Source organism: Chiloscyllium plagiosum, chromosome 13 (assembly GCF_004010195.1).
Source record: "Chiloscyllium plagiosum isolate BGI_BamShark_2017 chromosome 13, ASM401019v2, whole genome shotgun sequence".
Classification (NCBI taxonomy): Eukaryota; Metazoa; Chordata; class Chondrichthyes; order Orectolobiformes; family Hemiscylliidae; genus Chiloscyllium; species Chiloscyllium plagiosum.
In genome coordinates this window covers 58,890,804-58,906,448 of record NC_057722.1, presented here as the reverse complement: position 1 = coordinate 58,906,448, position 15,645 = coordinate 58,890,804, and the positions used below count along the sequence as shown (strand labels likewise).

At 41.3% G+C, this 15,645-nt stretch overlaps 1 protein-coding gene across 1 annotated transcript in view; it reads left to right on the top strand.

Moving 5' to 3' along the window:
• The window catches only part of p3h2 (prolyl 3-hydroxylase 2), a 157,038-nt gene that overhangs the window by 111,321 nt on the left and 30,072 nt on the right, over positions 1-15,645 (top strand). Inside the window, exons 2-4 of the mRNA XM_043702558.1 lie at positions 2,728-2,880; positions 3,593-3,782; positions 13,690-13,821. Coding sequence (XP_043558493.1) covers positions 2,728-2,880; positions 3,593-3,782; positions 13,690-13,821 — 475 coding nt within the window. The remainder of the gene's footprint in view (positions 1-2,727; positions 2,881-3,592; positions 3,783-13,689; positions 13,822-15,645) is intronic.

Below are 15,645 nucleotides of genomic sequence, written 5' to 3'. Positions count from 1 at the left end.
TCCTTGTTTCTTTACTAATTACTTTAAACCTTTGCCACTTTATCCTTTTATGAGTAGGAACAATTTATCCTTGTTTAATATCTCATGTTACGCAGTTAAAGGCCTTCTATCTAGATGCATATGATTTACTTTGTCATTAGAGAGATGAGGCTGCAGGGTGACCAAGATTTGGAGCTGAATATTTAAGGAGATTGGATAGACTTTTAATTAAGAAAGGGAGAAAGTGAGGACTGCAGATGCTGGAGATCAGAGCTTAAAAATGTGTTGCTGGAAAAGCGCAGCAGGTCAGGCAGCATCAAAGGAACAGGAGAGTCGACGTTTTGGGCATAAGCCCTTCTTCAGGAAGAACACCTTTTTTAAATTAAGAAAGGGAGTCAGTATATCAATAAGAGAGAATCTTTGATTGAAAGATCAAATGTGAAATTAGCTTGGGTGGAAACAACAAATGAGCAATAACATCATTGAGAGTTATTTATAGGTCACCACATAATAGTGGAAGTGGTCGGCATGCCACACATCAGGAAAATAAACATGTGCTTTGCGTGATTACTTTAATTTTAACACAGACTGGGTTAAAACAAGTCAGCACAAATGCTCCATTGATGAATTCCTGAAGTGGGCATGAGATAAGTTTTTGAAGCAGCAGCCAACTAGGAATCGGACTAATTTGGATTTATTATTCTGTAATGAGAAAAGGATAATTAATAAAATTCTTGAAAAAAAATCTTTGGGAAAAAGTGACCATAATTTCCCATTGTTAGAATGTGATGTGGTTTACTTTGAAACCAGAGACTTAAATTGATGGAAGTGATTTATGAAGGCATGGGAAGCTAATTGGCCATGGTGGATTGGAAAAATACACTACAAATATTTATTATAGACAGGAGGTAGATGCAGTTAAAGAAGGTCTATACATAGTTTACAACTAATACATATTCCCTTACACCACAAACACTCAAAATGAAAGGTAAACTACTCCTGGCTAACAAAATAAGATTTCATTAGAACAAAGTAATTGGCTTATAAGGGTGCCAGAAAAAGTAAGCTTGAAGATAGCAGTTATTTAGAATCCTGCAAAAGTGTGTGCAGGTGCACGATTGGGAAGACAATTGGTACGTTAGCCTTTATCACAAAGGTGTTTGACTGCAGGAGTAAATCTACCTTGCTACAGTTGTAGGGAGCCTTAGTGAAACCACACCTGGAAAATTGTGTATGTTTTGGCTCCCTTATCTAAGGAATACACTTGTCTCAGAGGGATTGCAACAAAGCTCATGAGATAATCACTGGGATGGCGGGATTGTTTGATGTGATCCATCTAAATTTTAAAGAATGAAAAATGATCTTATTGAAACTTACAAAATTCTTACAAGTGTGACAGGGTGGAGGTAGATTGGATGTTGCCCTTCAGTGGGACATCCAGAACAAGGGACAGAGTCTCAGAATAAAGGGATGGCCATGCAGGATTCAGATGGGGAAAATTTGAACACTCCAGGGGAAGTGTGTGCTGGGAATTCTCTGTCCAGAAAGGTTCAATCATTGAGCAGGTTCAAGACAGAAATCAATTTTGTTTTGAGGCTAGAGACATTAAGGAAATTAGATAATACGAGAAAACAGTATGGAGCTAGATGATCAGCTATGTTCTCATTGAATGGCATAGCAGGCCTGATGGGCTGAATGGCCTAATCCTGCTCCTATGCCCAGATTTTTCATGATTTGGAGATGCCAGTGTTGGACTGGGGTGTACACAGTTAAAAATCACACAATACCAGGTTATACTCTAACCTGTTCGACTATAACCTGGTGTGTGATTTTTAACTCCGATTTTTCATGATTTTGAATATCAATCAAATCTCCTCAGCCTTCACTTCTCCAGGGAGAACTGTCCAACTTCTGCAATCTATCTGCGTGACTGATGTTCTTCATCCTTGGGACTACGCTCATGAAATCTGTTTCTCGCAAACCCTGCACATCCTTTTTGAAATACAGCTCCCAGAAATGGACACAGCTGGAGTATTGTCTAATACAAAATGTAATCTCCTTGCTTCTGTGCTCTATTCCCCATTTTAATAAAGCCCAGGAGACTGAAGAAGGGTGACTGGACTTGAAACATTAACTGTGATTGCTCTCCACTGATGCTACCGGACCTGCTGAGATTTTCCAGCAATTTCTGTTTTTGTTCTCGGATACTGGATGCTTGATTAACCAAATTCTCAACCTGTCCTGCCAACTATAATGATCTTGGTACATATACACCCAGACATCTCTCTTGCTCCTGCACTCCCTTTGAAATCGTACCCTTTAAATTGCACTGTCTCTCCGTGTTTTTCCCAGCAGAACATATCACATTATCTTCAACCATGGTCTTATTGAATGACAGAGCAGGTTTGAAGGGCTAAATGTTTTATTTCTGCTCTTATTTCTTGTGTTCTATAAGCAGTTGGTGGATGAGAGTCAATGATAGTCAATAAATGTGATGACGATGGATGGGACTTGATGCTGCATTTTTGACCACTGGTTTTGTTGCTGTCTCACCAATGGAATTCAGGTGTAAGCTTAGTCTGACATAAAAGGCTTGTTTTAAAAATGTCATCAGGCAAGTTAGAGAAGGAGTAGACAGAAGTATGTGAGGTGCAGTGTGTGTTAATATGTCAGTACTAATGTGCTTTCAGCTATACAATGAGAGGCTTTATGAACACAGCTGGTAATGTCTGTAATGTTTGTTTCCAGCTCAATGAATTGGATAAAGCAGCTGCAGCAGCTCACACGTTTTTCCAGGCGAATCCTGAGCATGTGGAAATGCGGCAGAATCTAGAGCGATACAAGCTGATGAAGGGAGTTAAGGAATCTCACTTCGTCGATCAGGATATGAGGCCATACATGGTAAAGAAAGAAATACAGAGTGTGTACCAGCAAATGAGACTGGAATGTCGGGGAAATATATTGGGGGGTGCAAGATTCTGTAAAGTTAAATTTGTAAACCACCCAGTTGATTGGCAGTCATGTTTTTGCAATTGAGCTGTACAGAGAATATCGGGTTGTACCACCAATGGGGAAGGTCTGCTACTGTATAACAGTGGGGTATAATACTGCTGGGGACTGGTCTGTCACTGTACAATCCTGGAGTACAGTACTGCTGGGGACAGCTGTCACTGTATAACACTAGGGTACAGTACTGTTGGACAGTCTGTCACTGTACAACCCTCAGGTACAGTACTTGTGGGGATTGGTCTGTCACTACACTGGGGTACAGTACAGGTGGGGACAGGTCTGTACCTGTATAATCCTGGGGTACAGTGCTGGTTGGAACACGTCTATCACTTGTAATACTGTTTAACCCTGATTCATGCATGTTTGTCTCCTGCAGTGACCTGAATATCACGCCGCTTCATCTCTGAGCATCTTGAGTGAACGCATCTGTTAGTCTGTCATTATGATGCAGCTAAAACTGAATATGTTTCAAAGAAAAACATATTTTCCTTTTAAAGGAACAGTTTGTTTCTTTTGGAAATTTTGAACATGCTTTGTTAATTAATGATTTGATTTTGAGTTGTTTCACTGAACAAACTCTCAATCTTGTCTCATTTATATCCAGGTGGCCTTCAGTACTGGTATGAAACATTATGATGAAGAACAATATGCCCTAGCTATTGATTCATTCGAAGAGGCACTGACTCAGTACTGGGTCGCTGAGACGGAGTGCCGTGTATTTTGCCAAGGACCACAGGAGTTTGATGGTAATAATTACCCAGCCAAGAGTTTTCACCTTTACGAGCTCATCACAGGTATGACATTCTGAATGTCTCAGCGTGACTTGCATTTATCAAGCACCTTTTGAGAGTGTCCAGTTATCTCTGAACTCTTTGTAGTCGACATATTATTTTTTGAACGTTGGAAATGATTTTAAGTTTGAGTCAGGAATCTGAAGTATTTCTAGGCCCTGACTCTGATCTACATCTACATTGTTCACAGCCTTTAAATGTAAACGTCTTAATCAGGCCAGAGATGAATTCAGTGTCGAGTGATTCGAGGAGATAGCAGCATGAAGAGTAAAGGCAGTACTAGTCAGACTGGGGTCTGTTGAAACCTTGCACAAGACAGGGACAGCTCCTTGAATGCCCCCTCCCTACCCTGGAAGAGATCCCAATGGTTCAGACATTTGAAGTCCTCCCTTCCACAAATTCATGTGTATTATCTTCCTATTTTTGGCCTCACCAGCATGGAGTACAGGGAGTAATCCTGAGATTACAGTCCTGATGGTCCTGCTTTTCAATTTCCCTCATGACTTCCTAAATTCCCATTTCAAGACCTCATCTCTCTTCCTATCTATAGTGTAAATACCAATATGGGCTACGACCTCTGGCTATTTACTCTCCCCATTCTGAATATCCTGCGCCTTCTCAGAGACATCCTTGACCCTGGCACCACACTATCCTATCTCAGCCCCTGAGTATAGAGTCCCCTATTATTACTGCTCGCTTACAGTTGATCCTTCCCGCTGTATAACAGTGCCGGTCATGCTGCCACTGATCTGACTGCTTTTCACTAAGAGGCCATTCACCCCAACTGTACCCAACATGGTATGTCTGTTTGAGAGGGGGAACGGCCACAGGGACTCTTGCACTGCCTATCCATTATTACTGGTGTTCCTGATGGTTACACAATACGTTTTCTTCCTGTGTAGCCCTTACTTGTGGTGTCACCAGCTCACTGAACGTGCTCTCCACAACATCCTCAGCCTTATGGATACACCATAGTGAGGCGTCTCCAGCTCAAGCTACTCCATGCAGCCAATCAGGAGCTGCAGTTGAACAAACTCATCATGGAGACTGAACGTGTCCTGGACTTCCCACATATTGAAAGAGGAGCATTCCCAGGGTTGAGTTTTCCTGAATAAACCTTATCCATGACAAACAATAATGTAGGAATCAATTACTCAACCTCACTCTCTACTCACCAAATCAGGTTGCTTTCTTTCTCACATGCTCTCTCTCTGTCTCTGTTCCTAATAAACTAGAAATCACAAAAGTAAGGCCTTTACACTGTACCTCATTTCAGACACATCTCACTCAGTCTTTATACCTGGTACCTGAGCACACAATGCTATGTCATTATTGAGTCATGAGGTCTCCTCCAGAGCTCCGTCTCCGGATTCTACTCCCAATGCCCGCCACCTCCGAAGTCACTCCATCCTGCACCCCCTACCCTTCACTCCCAGGATCACTGCTCTACTCCTGCAAGTTGTGTTGCGTTCTGAAATCTGCATGCTCCAATATTGCTTTCTGGGTATGGGATTTTCAAAACTTGCCTGATCCCAGTGCCAATTGAAATGCTGGCAGATCGACGTAGTGACAAATGTGAGTTTATACAATGTCTGCAATGCTATTGAGTCCCCCACTACAGTTAAGGTAACCTTGGCACACAGCCTGAAGTCAGGAGTCTCAGAGTTTTAAACAAATTCACCTGATGTGGGCATCACTGGCCAGGTCAGCCCTTATTGCCCATCCCGAGAGTAGTTAAGAGTCAACCACATCGCTTCAGGTCTGGAGTCCCATATAGGCCAGACCAGGAAGGACATTAGTGAACCAGATGGGTTTTTCATGACCATCGATAATGAGTTCATGGTCATCATTACACTCCTGATTCCAGATTTTTACAGAATTCAAATTTCACCATCTGCCATGTTGGGATTCAAACCAGGGTCTCAGGAACATTACCTATGTCTCTGGAACATTACCTATGTCTCTGGATTAGTAGACTAGTGATAATACCTCTAGGCTATCATGGTGGAGGCTGCATTTCCATCTTGTTGCACGACTGACCTGGAACTGCTTAGTCCTGTCACTGGCTGCAGAAGCTATAAGATTTGCTGGTGTCTGTTGATCACCATTTTATTTTGGAGAGTTGACACACCTCAGGTAATAAATCCTCTCTCATTCCCAGAGCAAGCATGCGTAGGGCTGTCCCATGTCAGTGGAAGGAAGATTGCTTTACCATTTGTCTGATAATTATATTGATATATAATCAGTAAAACAAAAACAATCGCTTTAGCAGTGGTGCAAGGCAGTCAGCAAGACACCAAATCAGATGCTTTCTCTCTCACATGCTCTCTCTCACTGTCTCTATTCCTATAAACTAGAAATCACAAAAGTAAGTGCTTTACTCTCTACCTCCCTCCAGACACATCTCATTCAGCCTTTAGACCTGGTACCTGAGCACACAATCCTACGTCATGTTTTGAGTTGTGAAGTCTCCTCCACAGCTCCATCTCTGAATTCTACTCCGACTGCCTGTTACCCCCGGGGTCACTCCCATTCTGCTCCCCCTACCCTTCACCCCCAGGGTCATCTGTTCTCATTGGAGAGAAGAGGGATAAGAGGGGAATTGAGAGAGACATACAAGATGATCAGAGGATTAGATAGGGTAGGCGGTGAAAGTCTTTCTCCTAGGATGATGACGTCAGGTTGTATGAGGGCGCATAGCTACAAACTGAGGGTGATAGATTTAAGACCGGTGTCAGAGGCAGGTTCTTTACTCAGAGTGGTAAGTGCATGGAATGCCCTGCCTGCCAATGCAGTTGACTCCGCCACATTAGGGAGATTTAAACAATCCTTGGATAAGCACATGGATGATGATGGGATAGTGTAGGGGCATGGGCTTAGATTAGTTCACAGGTAGGCACAACATCGAGGGCTGAAGGGCCTTATTCCGCTGTATTGTTCTATGTTCCACGTTCTAAACCTGCTCCTCCAGATCAAGGTGTAAACCTTTTGTCAGTCCTGCTGGTCTCCTTTTATGCTTCTTCACCAAGTTCCCTTTTTCTCCTATTTTTAATTGCTTCCTTGCCTGCCATGTTTGTTTGACTACACTGTGACATTTGTTCACAATCATGACCATCTTGTCCTGGTCACACTCCATTTGTAAAATCCACATAATAAATTAGCAAACCTGTTTGTGTCATCACCTTGCTAATTTGCACTGGGTTTCACTTGATCAGGAGATCCTTGTACAGTAGTATCAATTAGTCATGAACCAATCAATGTCATCAGAGAGACCTAACGTAGCAGCATATAAATGTGGAGCAGGTGTAGGCAGAGTCTAAGCCTGCTCCTATTCACTATGATCATGACTGATCTGATCCACTGTCCTGCCTACCACCGACACGAAGTTAATCAGGAGCCTATTGAATTCTGCCATAAAAATACTCAATGATTCTGTCTCCACTGGTCTCTGTAGAACTCTTCAAACTCAAGGTTTTCTGAAAGAAAAAAGTCATTTTCCTCTCCATCTTAAATGGGAGATCCGACATTTTTAAACTATGTTCCCTAATTCTAGCCTCCCCCAACTTGACAAAGTTCCTCAGGATCATTTATCTTTTCATAAGATCATCCACATGTTTCTAACTGGAATGGTTGAGTCCAGGTGCTCCACCCCCCACCTCATAAATCTTGGAATTGATCATGCAAACTTCCTCTCAACCTCTTATGCAGTTGTGTCCTTTCTTAAATAAACTGACCAGCACTGTACGCAATGCTCCAGATGTGGTCTCAGCAATACTCTAATCTAGGAGAAAAATGTCTTTTCTTTGCTATTGCATTTCCTTACTGTAAATCCCAATATTCCATTTACCTTCCAAACACTTGAAATATCTGCATACTAATATTTGTGTGCTAGGACATCCAGAACCCTCTATACCATTGAGCTCTGCAATCTCTCCCTGTCTTCAATACTATTTTAAAAAATTTCTCCTGCCAAAGTGTTCAAGTGCACGTTGTATTACATCTGCCAGCTTCTTACCCACTCACTTAACTCACTATATCCTCTTCAGAACTTAGTTTCCTATCTATCTTTGTGTCATCTGCAAATTCAGCAACCATCCCTTCATCCAATTCATGTCTATAAATTGGAAAACAGTTGAGGTCCCAGCATTGAACCCTGTGGTACACCATTTGTTACATTTTGTTAACCCTCTGGAAATCAACAGATTCCCTTTTGTCCAAGTTGCCTGTTACTTCAACAAAAATCTCTAATTTATACAAACACAATTAGTGTCATTGAGTCATAGAGATGTACAGCATGGAAATAGACCTTTCAGTTCAACTTGTCCATGCTGACCAGATATCCTAAATTAGTTTAATCCCCCAAAAATGATGACCACTCTCCAAAATGGTCTCCCTTCCTGGATTCAATGTGATCTAACCTTGCTAACGAGTCTACAACGTGGAACTTTGTCGAATGCCTTGCTGAAGTCCGTTTTAGACCACGTCCATGACCACTACTTTGTCTTCATCAATCCTCTTTATTACTTCTTCAAAAAACGCAAATATTTTAGTGAGACATAATTTCCTATGGCACAAAGTCATGTTGACTATCCCTAGTCAATCCTTGCCTTTCCAAATACATGTAAATCCTGTCCCTCAGAATCCTCTCCAACCCACCTCTAACGTCAGGCTCTCTAATTTATAGTTCCATGGCTTTTCCTTACCACCTGTCTTAAATAATGGCACCATATTAGGCACCCTCCAGTCTTCCGGCACCTTAATCAAAAGTCTCCAGCCAAGGGTCCAGTAATCACCTCCCCAACTTCCACAAAGTTCTAGGATACATTGAATCATCGATTTAATGTATTTATCGATCTTTATGCATTTTAAGATGTCCAGCACCAGCTTCTCTGTAATATGGACACTTTTCAAGATATCACTATTTATTTATCCAAGTTCTGTAGCTTCTGTATCCTTTTCCATGGTGTATACTGAAGAGAAATACTTGTTTAGTATCTCACCTATTGTCCTTTCATAAATTCATATTGACTGCCTGATTTCATTGAGAGTTTCAAAGTGTCCCGCTATAAACTCCTTAATAATAGATTTCAGTATTTTCTTGATGACCATATTAAGCTAACTACCCTGTAGACTCCTGCTTTTGTCTCCCTCCTTGCTTGATTTCAGGATTTACATTCACTATTTTCCTATCTGATGGGACATTTCCAGAATAGGGAATTTTGGAAAATTAAAGCCAATGCTATCTCAGCAGTGACTTCTAAGATCCTGGGATTATGTCCAACAGGACCCGGGGACAATACAGTTTTTACTTCTGATTTTCTCATTATTCTTTCTCTAGTGATTTGTACTTGTTTAAGCTCCTCCCTTCCTTATACCTTTTGATTCACAATATTTTCTGTGATATCATTTCTAACAATCAAGACAGCCAGAAAGTATCTATTTAATTCCTTCCCCCATTTCCTGATTTTTCCATAATTAATTCCCTCAACTCTCTTGGGGATCAGCACTCTTTCCTTAAACATTTGTTTTTATATTTCTAGCTAGCTTTCTCTCATACTTTAATTTCTCCCTCATTATTATTTTATTCTTTGTTTTTTAATATTCTGTCCAATCTTCAAATCTGCCACTAGCCTTCTCAGAATTTTATACTTTTCCATGGTTTACTGCTGACTTAGAATCTCACCAGACTGTATCTTTGCTGAGTTGTGAAATATCCTCTTGGGTTTCTGCCACTCCATTTCTCCTGACATTTTCCTGACCCTAATTCCCAATTTACATTAGCTAGCTCTTGTAAATTGAAAACTAGCCTTTGATCCCTATTTTGAATCCACCAAGCTAAAGGCAAACAAAAAAGTAATGTTATAAACAGTGGTACCTAGTTGCATTTTATTATGAGGGTAGTAATTAATCCTGGGCTGAAAATGTGTTGCTGGAAAAGCGCAGCAGGTCAGGCAGCATCCAGGGAACAGGAGAATCGACGTTTCGGGCATAAGCCCTTCTTCAGGCTTATGCCCGAAACGTCGATTCTCCTGTTCCCTGGATGCTGCCTGACCTGCTGCGCTTTTCCAGCAACACATTTTCAGCTCTGATCTCCAGCATCTGCAGACCTCACTTTCTCCTCCTAGTAATTATTCCTGTCTCTTTAAACATTGTCAGGTATAGTGTAGCATACTCTCTGCTTGTCTCTGGAGTGTGCCAGATTTGGCCATTCTACAGGGAGATTAAAATTATTCACGATCATTATCATACCTTTCTTACCAACCCCTGTAATTGATTTCTGAATAATCTATCTTGCAGTGCAGTTACTGTTGGGTGGCCTGCAATGTATTCCAAAAAGTGACTTCTTCCCTTTTACTATTTCTCATCTCAATCAAAACTGACCCTGCATCCTGCTTTTTAGAACTAAGGTTGTGTTTCTGGATTGTTCTAATGTTATCCTTTATCAAGGAGTGATCCTTCCGCCTGTTCCCAGCTGCCTGTCCATCTTAAATGCCAAGTGCCCTTGTATATGCAGATCCCAGCCTCTGTTGTCTTGCAGCCATGCCTCTGTAATGGCTATCAGATCATACATATTTATTTCTATTTGAACTATCATTTCATTTGTCATGTTATTAATGCTCCAACACAGAGCCTTTAACTCTGCCTTGTTATCATTTTAGCACCAACTGGCCTTATCAGCTGGGATGCTGATACCTTTGTACAGTATTTCCCTTCCTGCCACTCTCTGGTTGTTATAACCCTTACTCCTACCTTGCTGCCTTGTCTCGTCCTCTGTAATTTGTCATATCGACCACAACCCACTCTATGATGTGCCACAGAGTCTGCAGCACAATCACACTGAGCCAAATCTCCTTGAACCCCAGACACTTAGTGCAATTCTGTTTGTCTTGTATCAGGCAGCTTTCACATGCTGTACACCCAACATTACCACCTCGCCGCCATTCTTTATGATGTCTTCATTTTGATATTTTTAAAAGTTAAATTAATTCTTCTATCCTGTACCTTTTTAATGTACTAATTTAGTAAACCAAAAAAGCCTATAACCTCTGAATAGAATACAGTGGACTCACTAGCTTCTTATTTTCCTTTTGCTGACATCTCTTAATTATGAGGTCATGACCCAAGGCTTATTTTCAAGGAAGTTATAATTTTCTAAATTCCAGCTTTCTGTCTACAGTACGTCAAACAATCTGATCCAAATTGTTTATGATGATAAAGCAAACAGAAACCATGTGTTCACATTTGATGTTGACTCACCAGAATGTAATTGACTCCTGTTAACTCAAGCTACGTTGCAAAATGGAGTTGAATCATCCAGCTGCTTCCTTACATTGACTAGAAGGAGGTTCAGGCAAAAGAGATCCATGCTTCTGTAATCATACAAAGATTCATGTCTCCTGAGGTAATTCCTCAAAATCTGTTTTCTCTCCCCTTCTCTGAAGGAGCATTCTCAATCTTTTCGGAGAACCATGTCCTTCCCTTTGAATCCTCCCCACTTTCTCTCCACTTTCCTGTTCCTTTCTGAATGATGGATAATGAGGAGGAAATGTTTGTAGGGTGACATGAAACAGAATGACAAAATGGAGGAAAGCATAGTTAATGGGGTTCACTATGGAGAGGAGTGAAGTGATACACTGGAGGAGATGTGAGCTGAAAACAGAGTGGACTAAAATGGCAACGATTTAGATGACGTGAGTTATTCTGCCACTTCAGTTTCAGCTGTTGCAGATGAATGAGGCAGCTAGCTATTGGGGGTATCAAAGCTTTTCTTGACCGCTAGACAAGGTTATAGAGCATCTGTCTGATGGTGTCTCATCCAACTGGGTCAGACTGCATAGTCATAGAGTTACTAATAACTAGAGAATGTGGAAATGCCTCCGTCACATCATTGAGATCCCAAACAAACCAGATTGTGCCAGGAATGAGTTCAGCAATTTGTGAATTCTATTTAACATTTAGCCAACTGATTACTTAACATAGGAAAATACTTAAGACTTTTTAAAAAATTATTTCACAAGCTCAGCAGTCTGCAGAACTGTCCCTAGGGAGTTCCATTGTGTGATAGTGCTGAATGTGAATCTGGCACTGGCCAGTTATTGAGTCAACTGTTCATCCCATTCATAAAGTATACTCTCTAAGTATGGCTATATCCTCTCTCCCCAGTGCTCATTGATGTTTTCACTCCACACATGAGGTTTCCGGCTGGGACTTTTGCATATTTGCATTGGAATATTATGGTCCCAGCCCACTAGTGTTGGGAGGATCTAACATCAGAATTGACTTGAATCTAATCTCCATTAGGTGAAGATTAAAACGAAGTAAAAATGTCAATTGTTTAAAGTCATGTTTTACATTTTCTTTCAACCAATTTCAATCTTTCATCCACCTCCATATTGCCCCTTAACACAGTTCACCAGATGGGTTTGGAAAAAAAACAAAGAAGAAAGAACATTACAGCACCGGAACAGGCCCTTCGGCCCTCCAAGCCTGTGCTGATCCAGATCCTCTATCGATACCTGCTGCCTATTTTCTAAGGATCTGTATCCACTTGCTCCCTGCCCATTCATGTATCTGTCTAGATACATCTTAAATGATGTTATTATGCCCCTCTACCTCGCTGGCAGTGCATTCCAGGCACCCACCAACCTCTGCGTAAAGAACATTCTATGCATATCTCCCTTAAATTGTTCCTCTCTCACCTTGAACTCGTGACCCCTAGTAATTTTGTCCCCAACTGTTGGGGGGGGAAGCTTTTTGCTATCCATCTTGTCTATACCTCTCATGATTTTGTAGACATCAATCAGGTCCCCCTCAACTTCTGTCTTTCTAATCAAACTACTCCTAATCTACTGAACCTCTCCTCATAGCTAGCACCCTCCATACCAGACAACATTCTGGTGAACCTCCTCAGCACCCTCTCCAAAGCATTCATATGCTTTTGGTAATGTGGTGGCCAGAATTGTACGCAGTATTCGAAATGTGGCTGAATCAAAGTCTTATACAACTCTAACATGACCTGCCAGCTCTTGTACTCACGACCCCGTCTGATGAAGGAAAGCATGCCTTATGACTACTTGACCACTGTATCGACCTGCATTGCCTCCCTCAGGGTACAATGGACCTAAACACCCAGATCTCAATTTTCCCCAGGGCTTTTCCATTTACTGTATAGTTTGATCTTGAATTGGATCTTCCAAAATGCATCACCTCGCATTTGCCTGGATTGAACTCCATCTGCCATTTCTCGCCCAACTCTTGAATCTGTCTATATTCTACTGCATTCTCTGACTGTCCCCTTCACTATCTGCTACTCCACCAATCTCAGTGTCATCTGCAAAATTGTAGACCGCATGAGAGAGTCACAAGCCGATAATGCAAAGCCAGGAGTTTAGCTCTGCGCTGTGGGATATTAACATTAATCGTTAATGTGGGGCCTCATTTCCTTTTGAAAGGTGCCACCTTTGATATGCAGCACCCACTTGGCATTGAATGAGGATGCCAAGTTGGATAATAGGCCCAGTCCAAGGTTAGGAATTTGCCCACAACCTTCTGTTGTGAGAGTGCGGTCTACTCTAAATGGTTACCCATCAAAATCATCTCCAAGACAGAGATGGATCTAAACCTTGGTAAAAATGCAGTAAAGAGTGCGAGTAAGATAAGGAAATTTCAGAAATAAGGTGACAAAACAGGAGAGAAAAGTAAAGAGTAAACCTGTCCAGAGCGGCAACCAGAAAATAGCAAAGAAACAGGAGGTGAGTGAGGAGTTAATTACACATTGGAATATCTCATGTTTTTAATGCAGGAGCAGGTTTGAGAAGATAATCAATTCTCTGAAGTTCAGTAAGTGGATTTACCTTTTCAGACAGTGTGCTATCATTGTGTTATGTGATTTTTTTTTTTCCCTCCCCAGATCATTATATCCAGGTCCTCCAGTGTGAACATGACTGTATGAGAGAGTTGGCAACACGAGCAGGCCGCCTTTCTCCCATTGAGAACTACCTACCCATGCACTACGACTTCCTGCAGTATTCTTACTACAAGGGTGAGCTACATTGCTAATAAAGAACAAAGAAAATTTACAGCCCAGGAACAGACCCTTTGGCCCTCCAAGCCTGTGCTGATCCAAATCCACTGTCTAAACCTGTCGCCTAATTCCTAAAGATCTGTATCCCTCTGCTCCCCAACTACTGATGCATCTGTCCAGACACTCCTTAAGTGAATCTACCATGCCTGCCTCTACTACGTCCACTGACAATGCGTTCCAGGCACCTACCACCCTCTGTGTAAACTACTTTCAGTGTGTATCCCCTGTAAACTTTTCTCCTCTCACTTTGAATGTGTGACCTTTCATCATTGAATCCCTCACCCTGTAAAAAAGCTTGTCTCTATCCACCCTATCTATACCCTTCATGATTTTGTGGACCTCAATCAGGTCCTCTCTCAAACTCCTTTTTTCTAATGAAAACAATCCTAACCTACTCATCCTCTCTTCATAGCTAGCACCTTCCATACCAGGCAACATCCTCGTAAACCTTCTCTGCACCCTCTCCAAAGCGTCCACATCCTTTTGGTAACGTGGTGACCGGAACTGTACACAGTATTTTAAATGCGGCCGAACCAAAGTCTTGTACAATTTTAACATGACCTGCCAGCTCTTATACTCAATACCCCATCAAATGAAAGCAAGCATACCATATGTCGTCTTGACCACTCTATCCATCTGTGCAGCAACCTTCAGGGTACAATGGACCTGAACTCCCAGATCTCTCTGCTCATCATCTTTTTCCAAAGGCTCTTCTGTTTACAGTATAATTTGCTCTAGAATTAGACCTTCCAAAATGCATCACCTCACATTTACCTGGATTGAACTCCATCTACCACTTCTCCTGCCAACTCTCCTGTCTGTCTATATTCTCCTATATTCTTTGACAGTCCTCTATGCTTTCTGCTGCTTCACCAATCTTCTAGTCATCTGCAAACTAAATAGATGGGTCTGGCTTCAGGCTTGGAACCATTCTGTTCTGATGTGGATTCTCTTTGTAACATGTATTTACTTAAAGATGTATCAGTTTTGGTTCAATCCTTTGATATCCAGTTGTGGATTTATTTCCGAAGTCTTTCTGCATAGAAGGAGGCCATTTGGCCCATTGTATCAATGCCAGCTCTTCAAATGGGCATCATTACCTAATGCCGGTCTTCTGCCTTTTCAGATTATTTCTGTCCAAATATTAACCAAATCCAATGCCGCGTTCAATGTCTCAATTGAATCAGTCTCCTCCATAATTCCTGGCATAATCCAAACAGGAAGCGCTGAACTCCTCTAGTGAGGCAATCAGAGTTAACACTTCCAGTCTAAATCTGGTCCATATTGGACTCGCTACGGTAACTCTGTTTCTGTCTCCACTGATACTATTAGACCTGCTGAGTTTCTCTAGCACTTTATGTTTGATTTCAAATCTCCAGCACCTGCAGTATTTAGCTTTTATTTATTAATCCAGAGCTTTACTGATTTGGCTAATTAAATAAATCAAATTGTACTGCAGGTCCTAAAGCCAGGTATTTAGCTGATGGTTTTAAAAAGCATAAAGCTTGGAAAGCTGAGTGAATCCTATTGGCGAATCTATGGTCATTTGCATTTCAATTCTGTCTTGAACCTTTTGAGGACCACATTGTTCTTTCAGGACTGTTCATCAACTCAAATACACCATAATTTCTCCAATAATGAAATGTTCCAGCGAGAGACAAATAACTAATTCACAAATAGCTAAAATAATTAATCTGCTTTTGTCATTTTTACTGGACCATCCTCTAGTTGTAAAATGCTTGTAAGTATGTGAGGCATATTGTAGTTATATCCACTATTTTT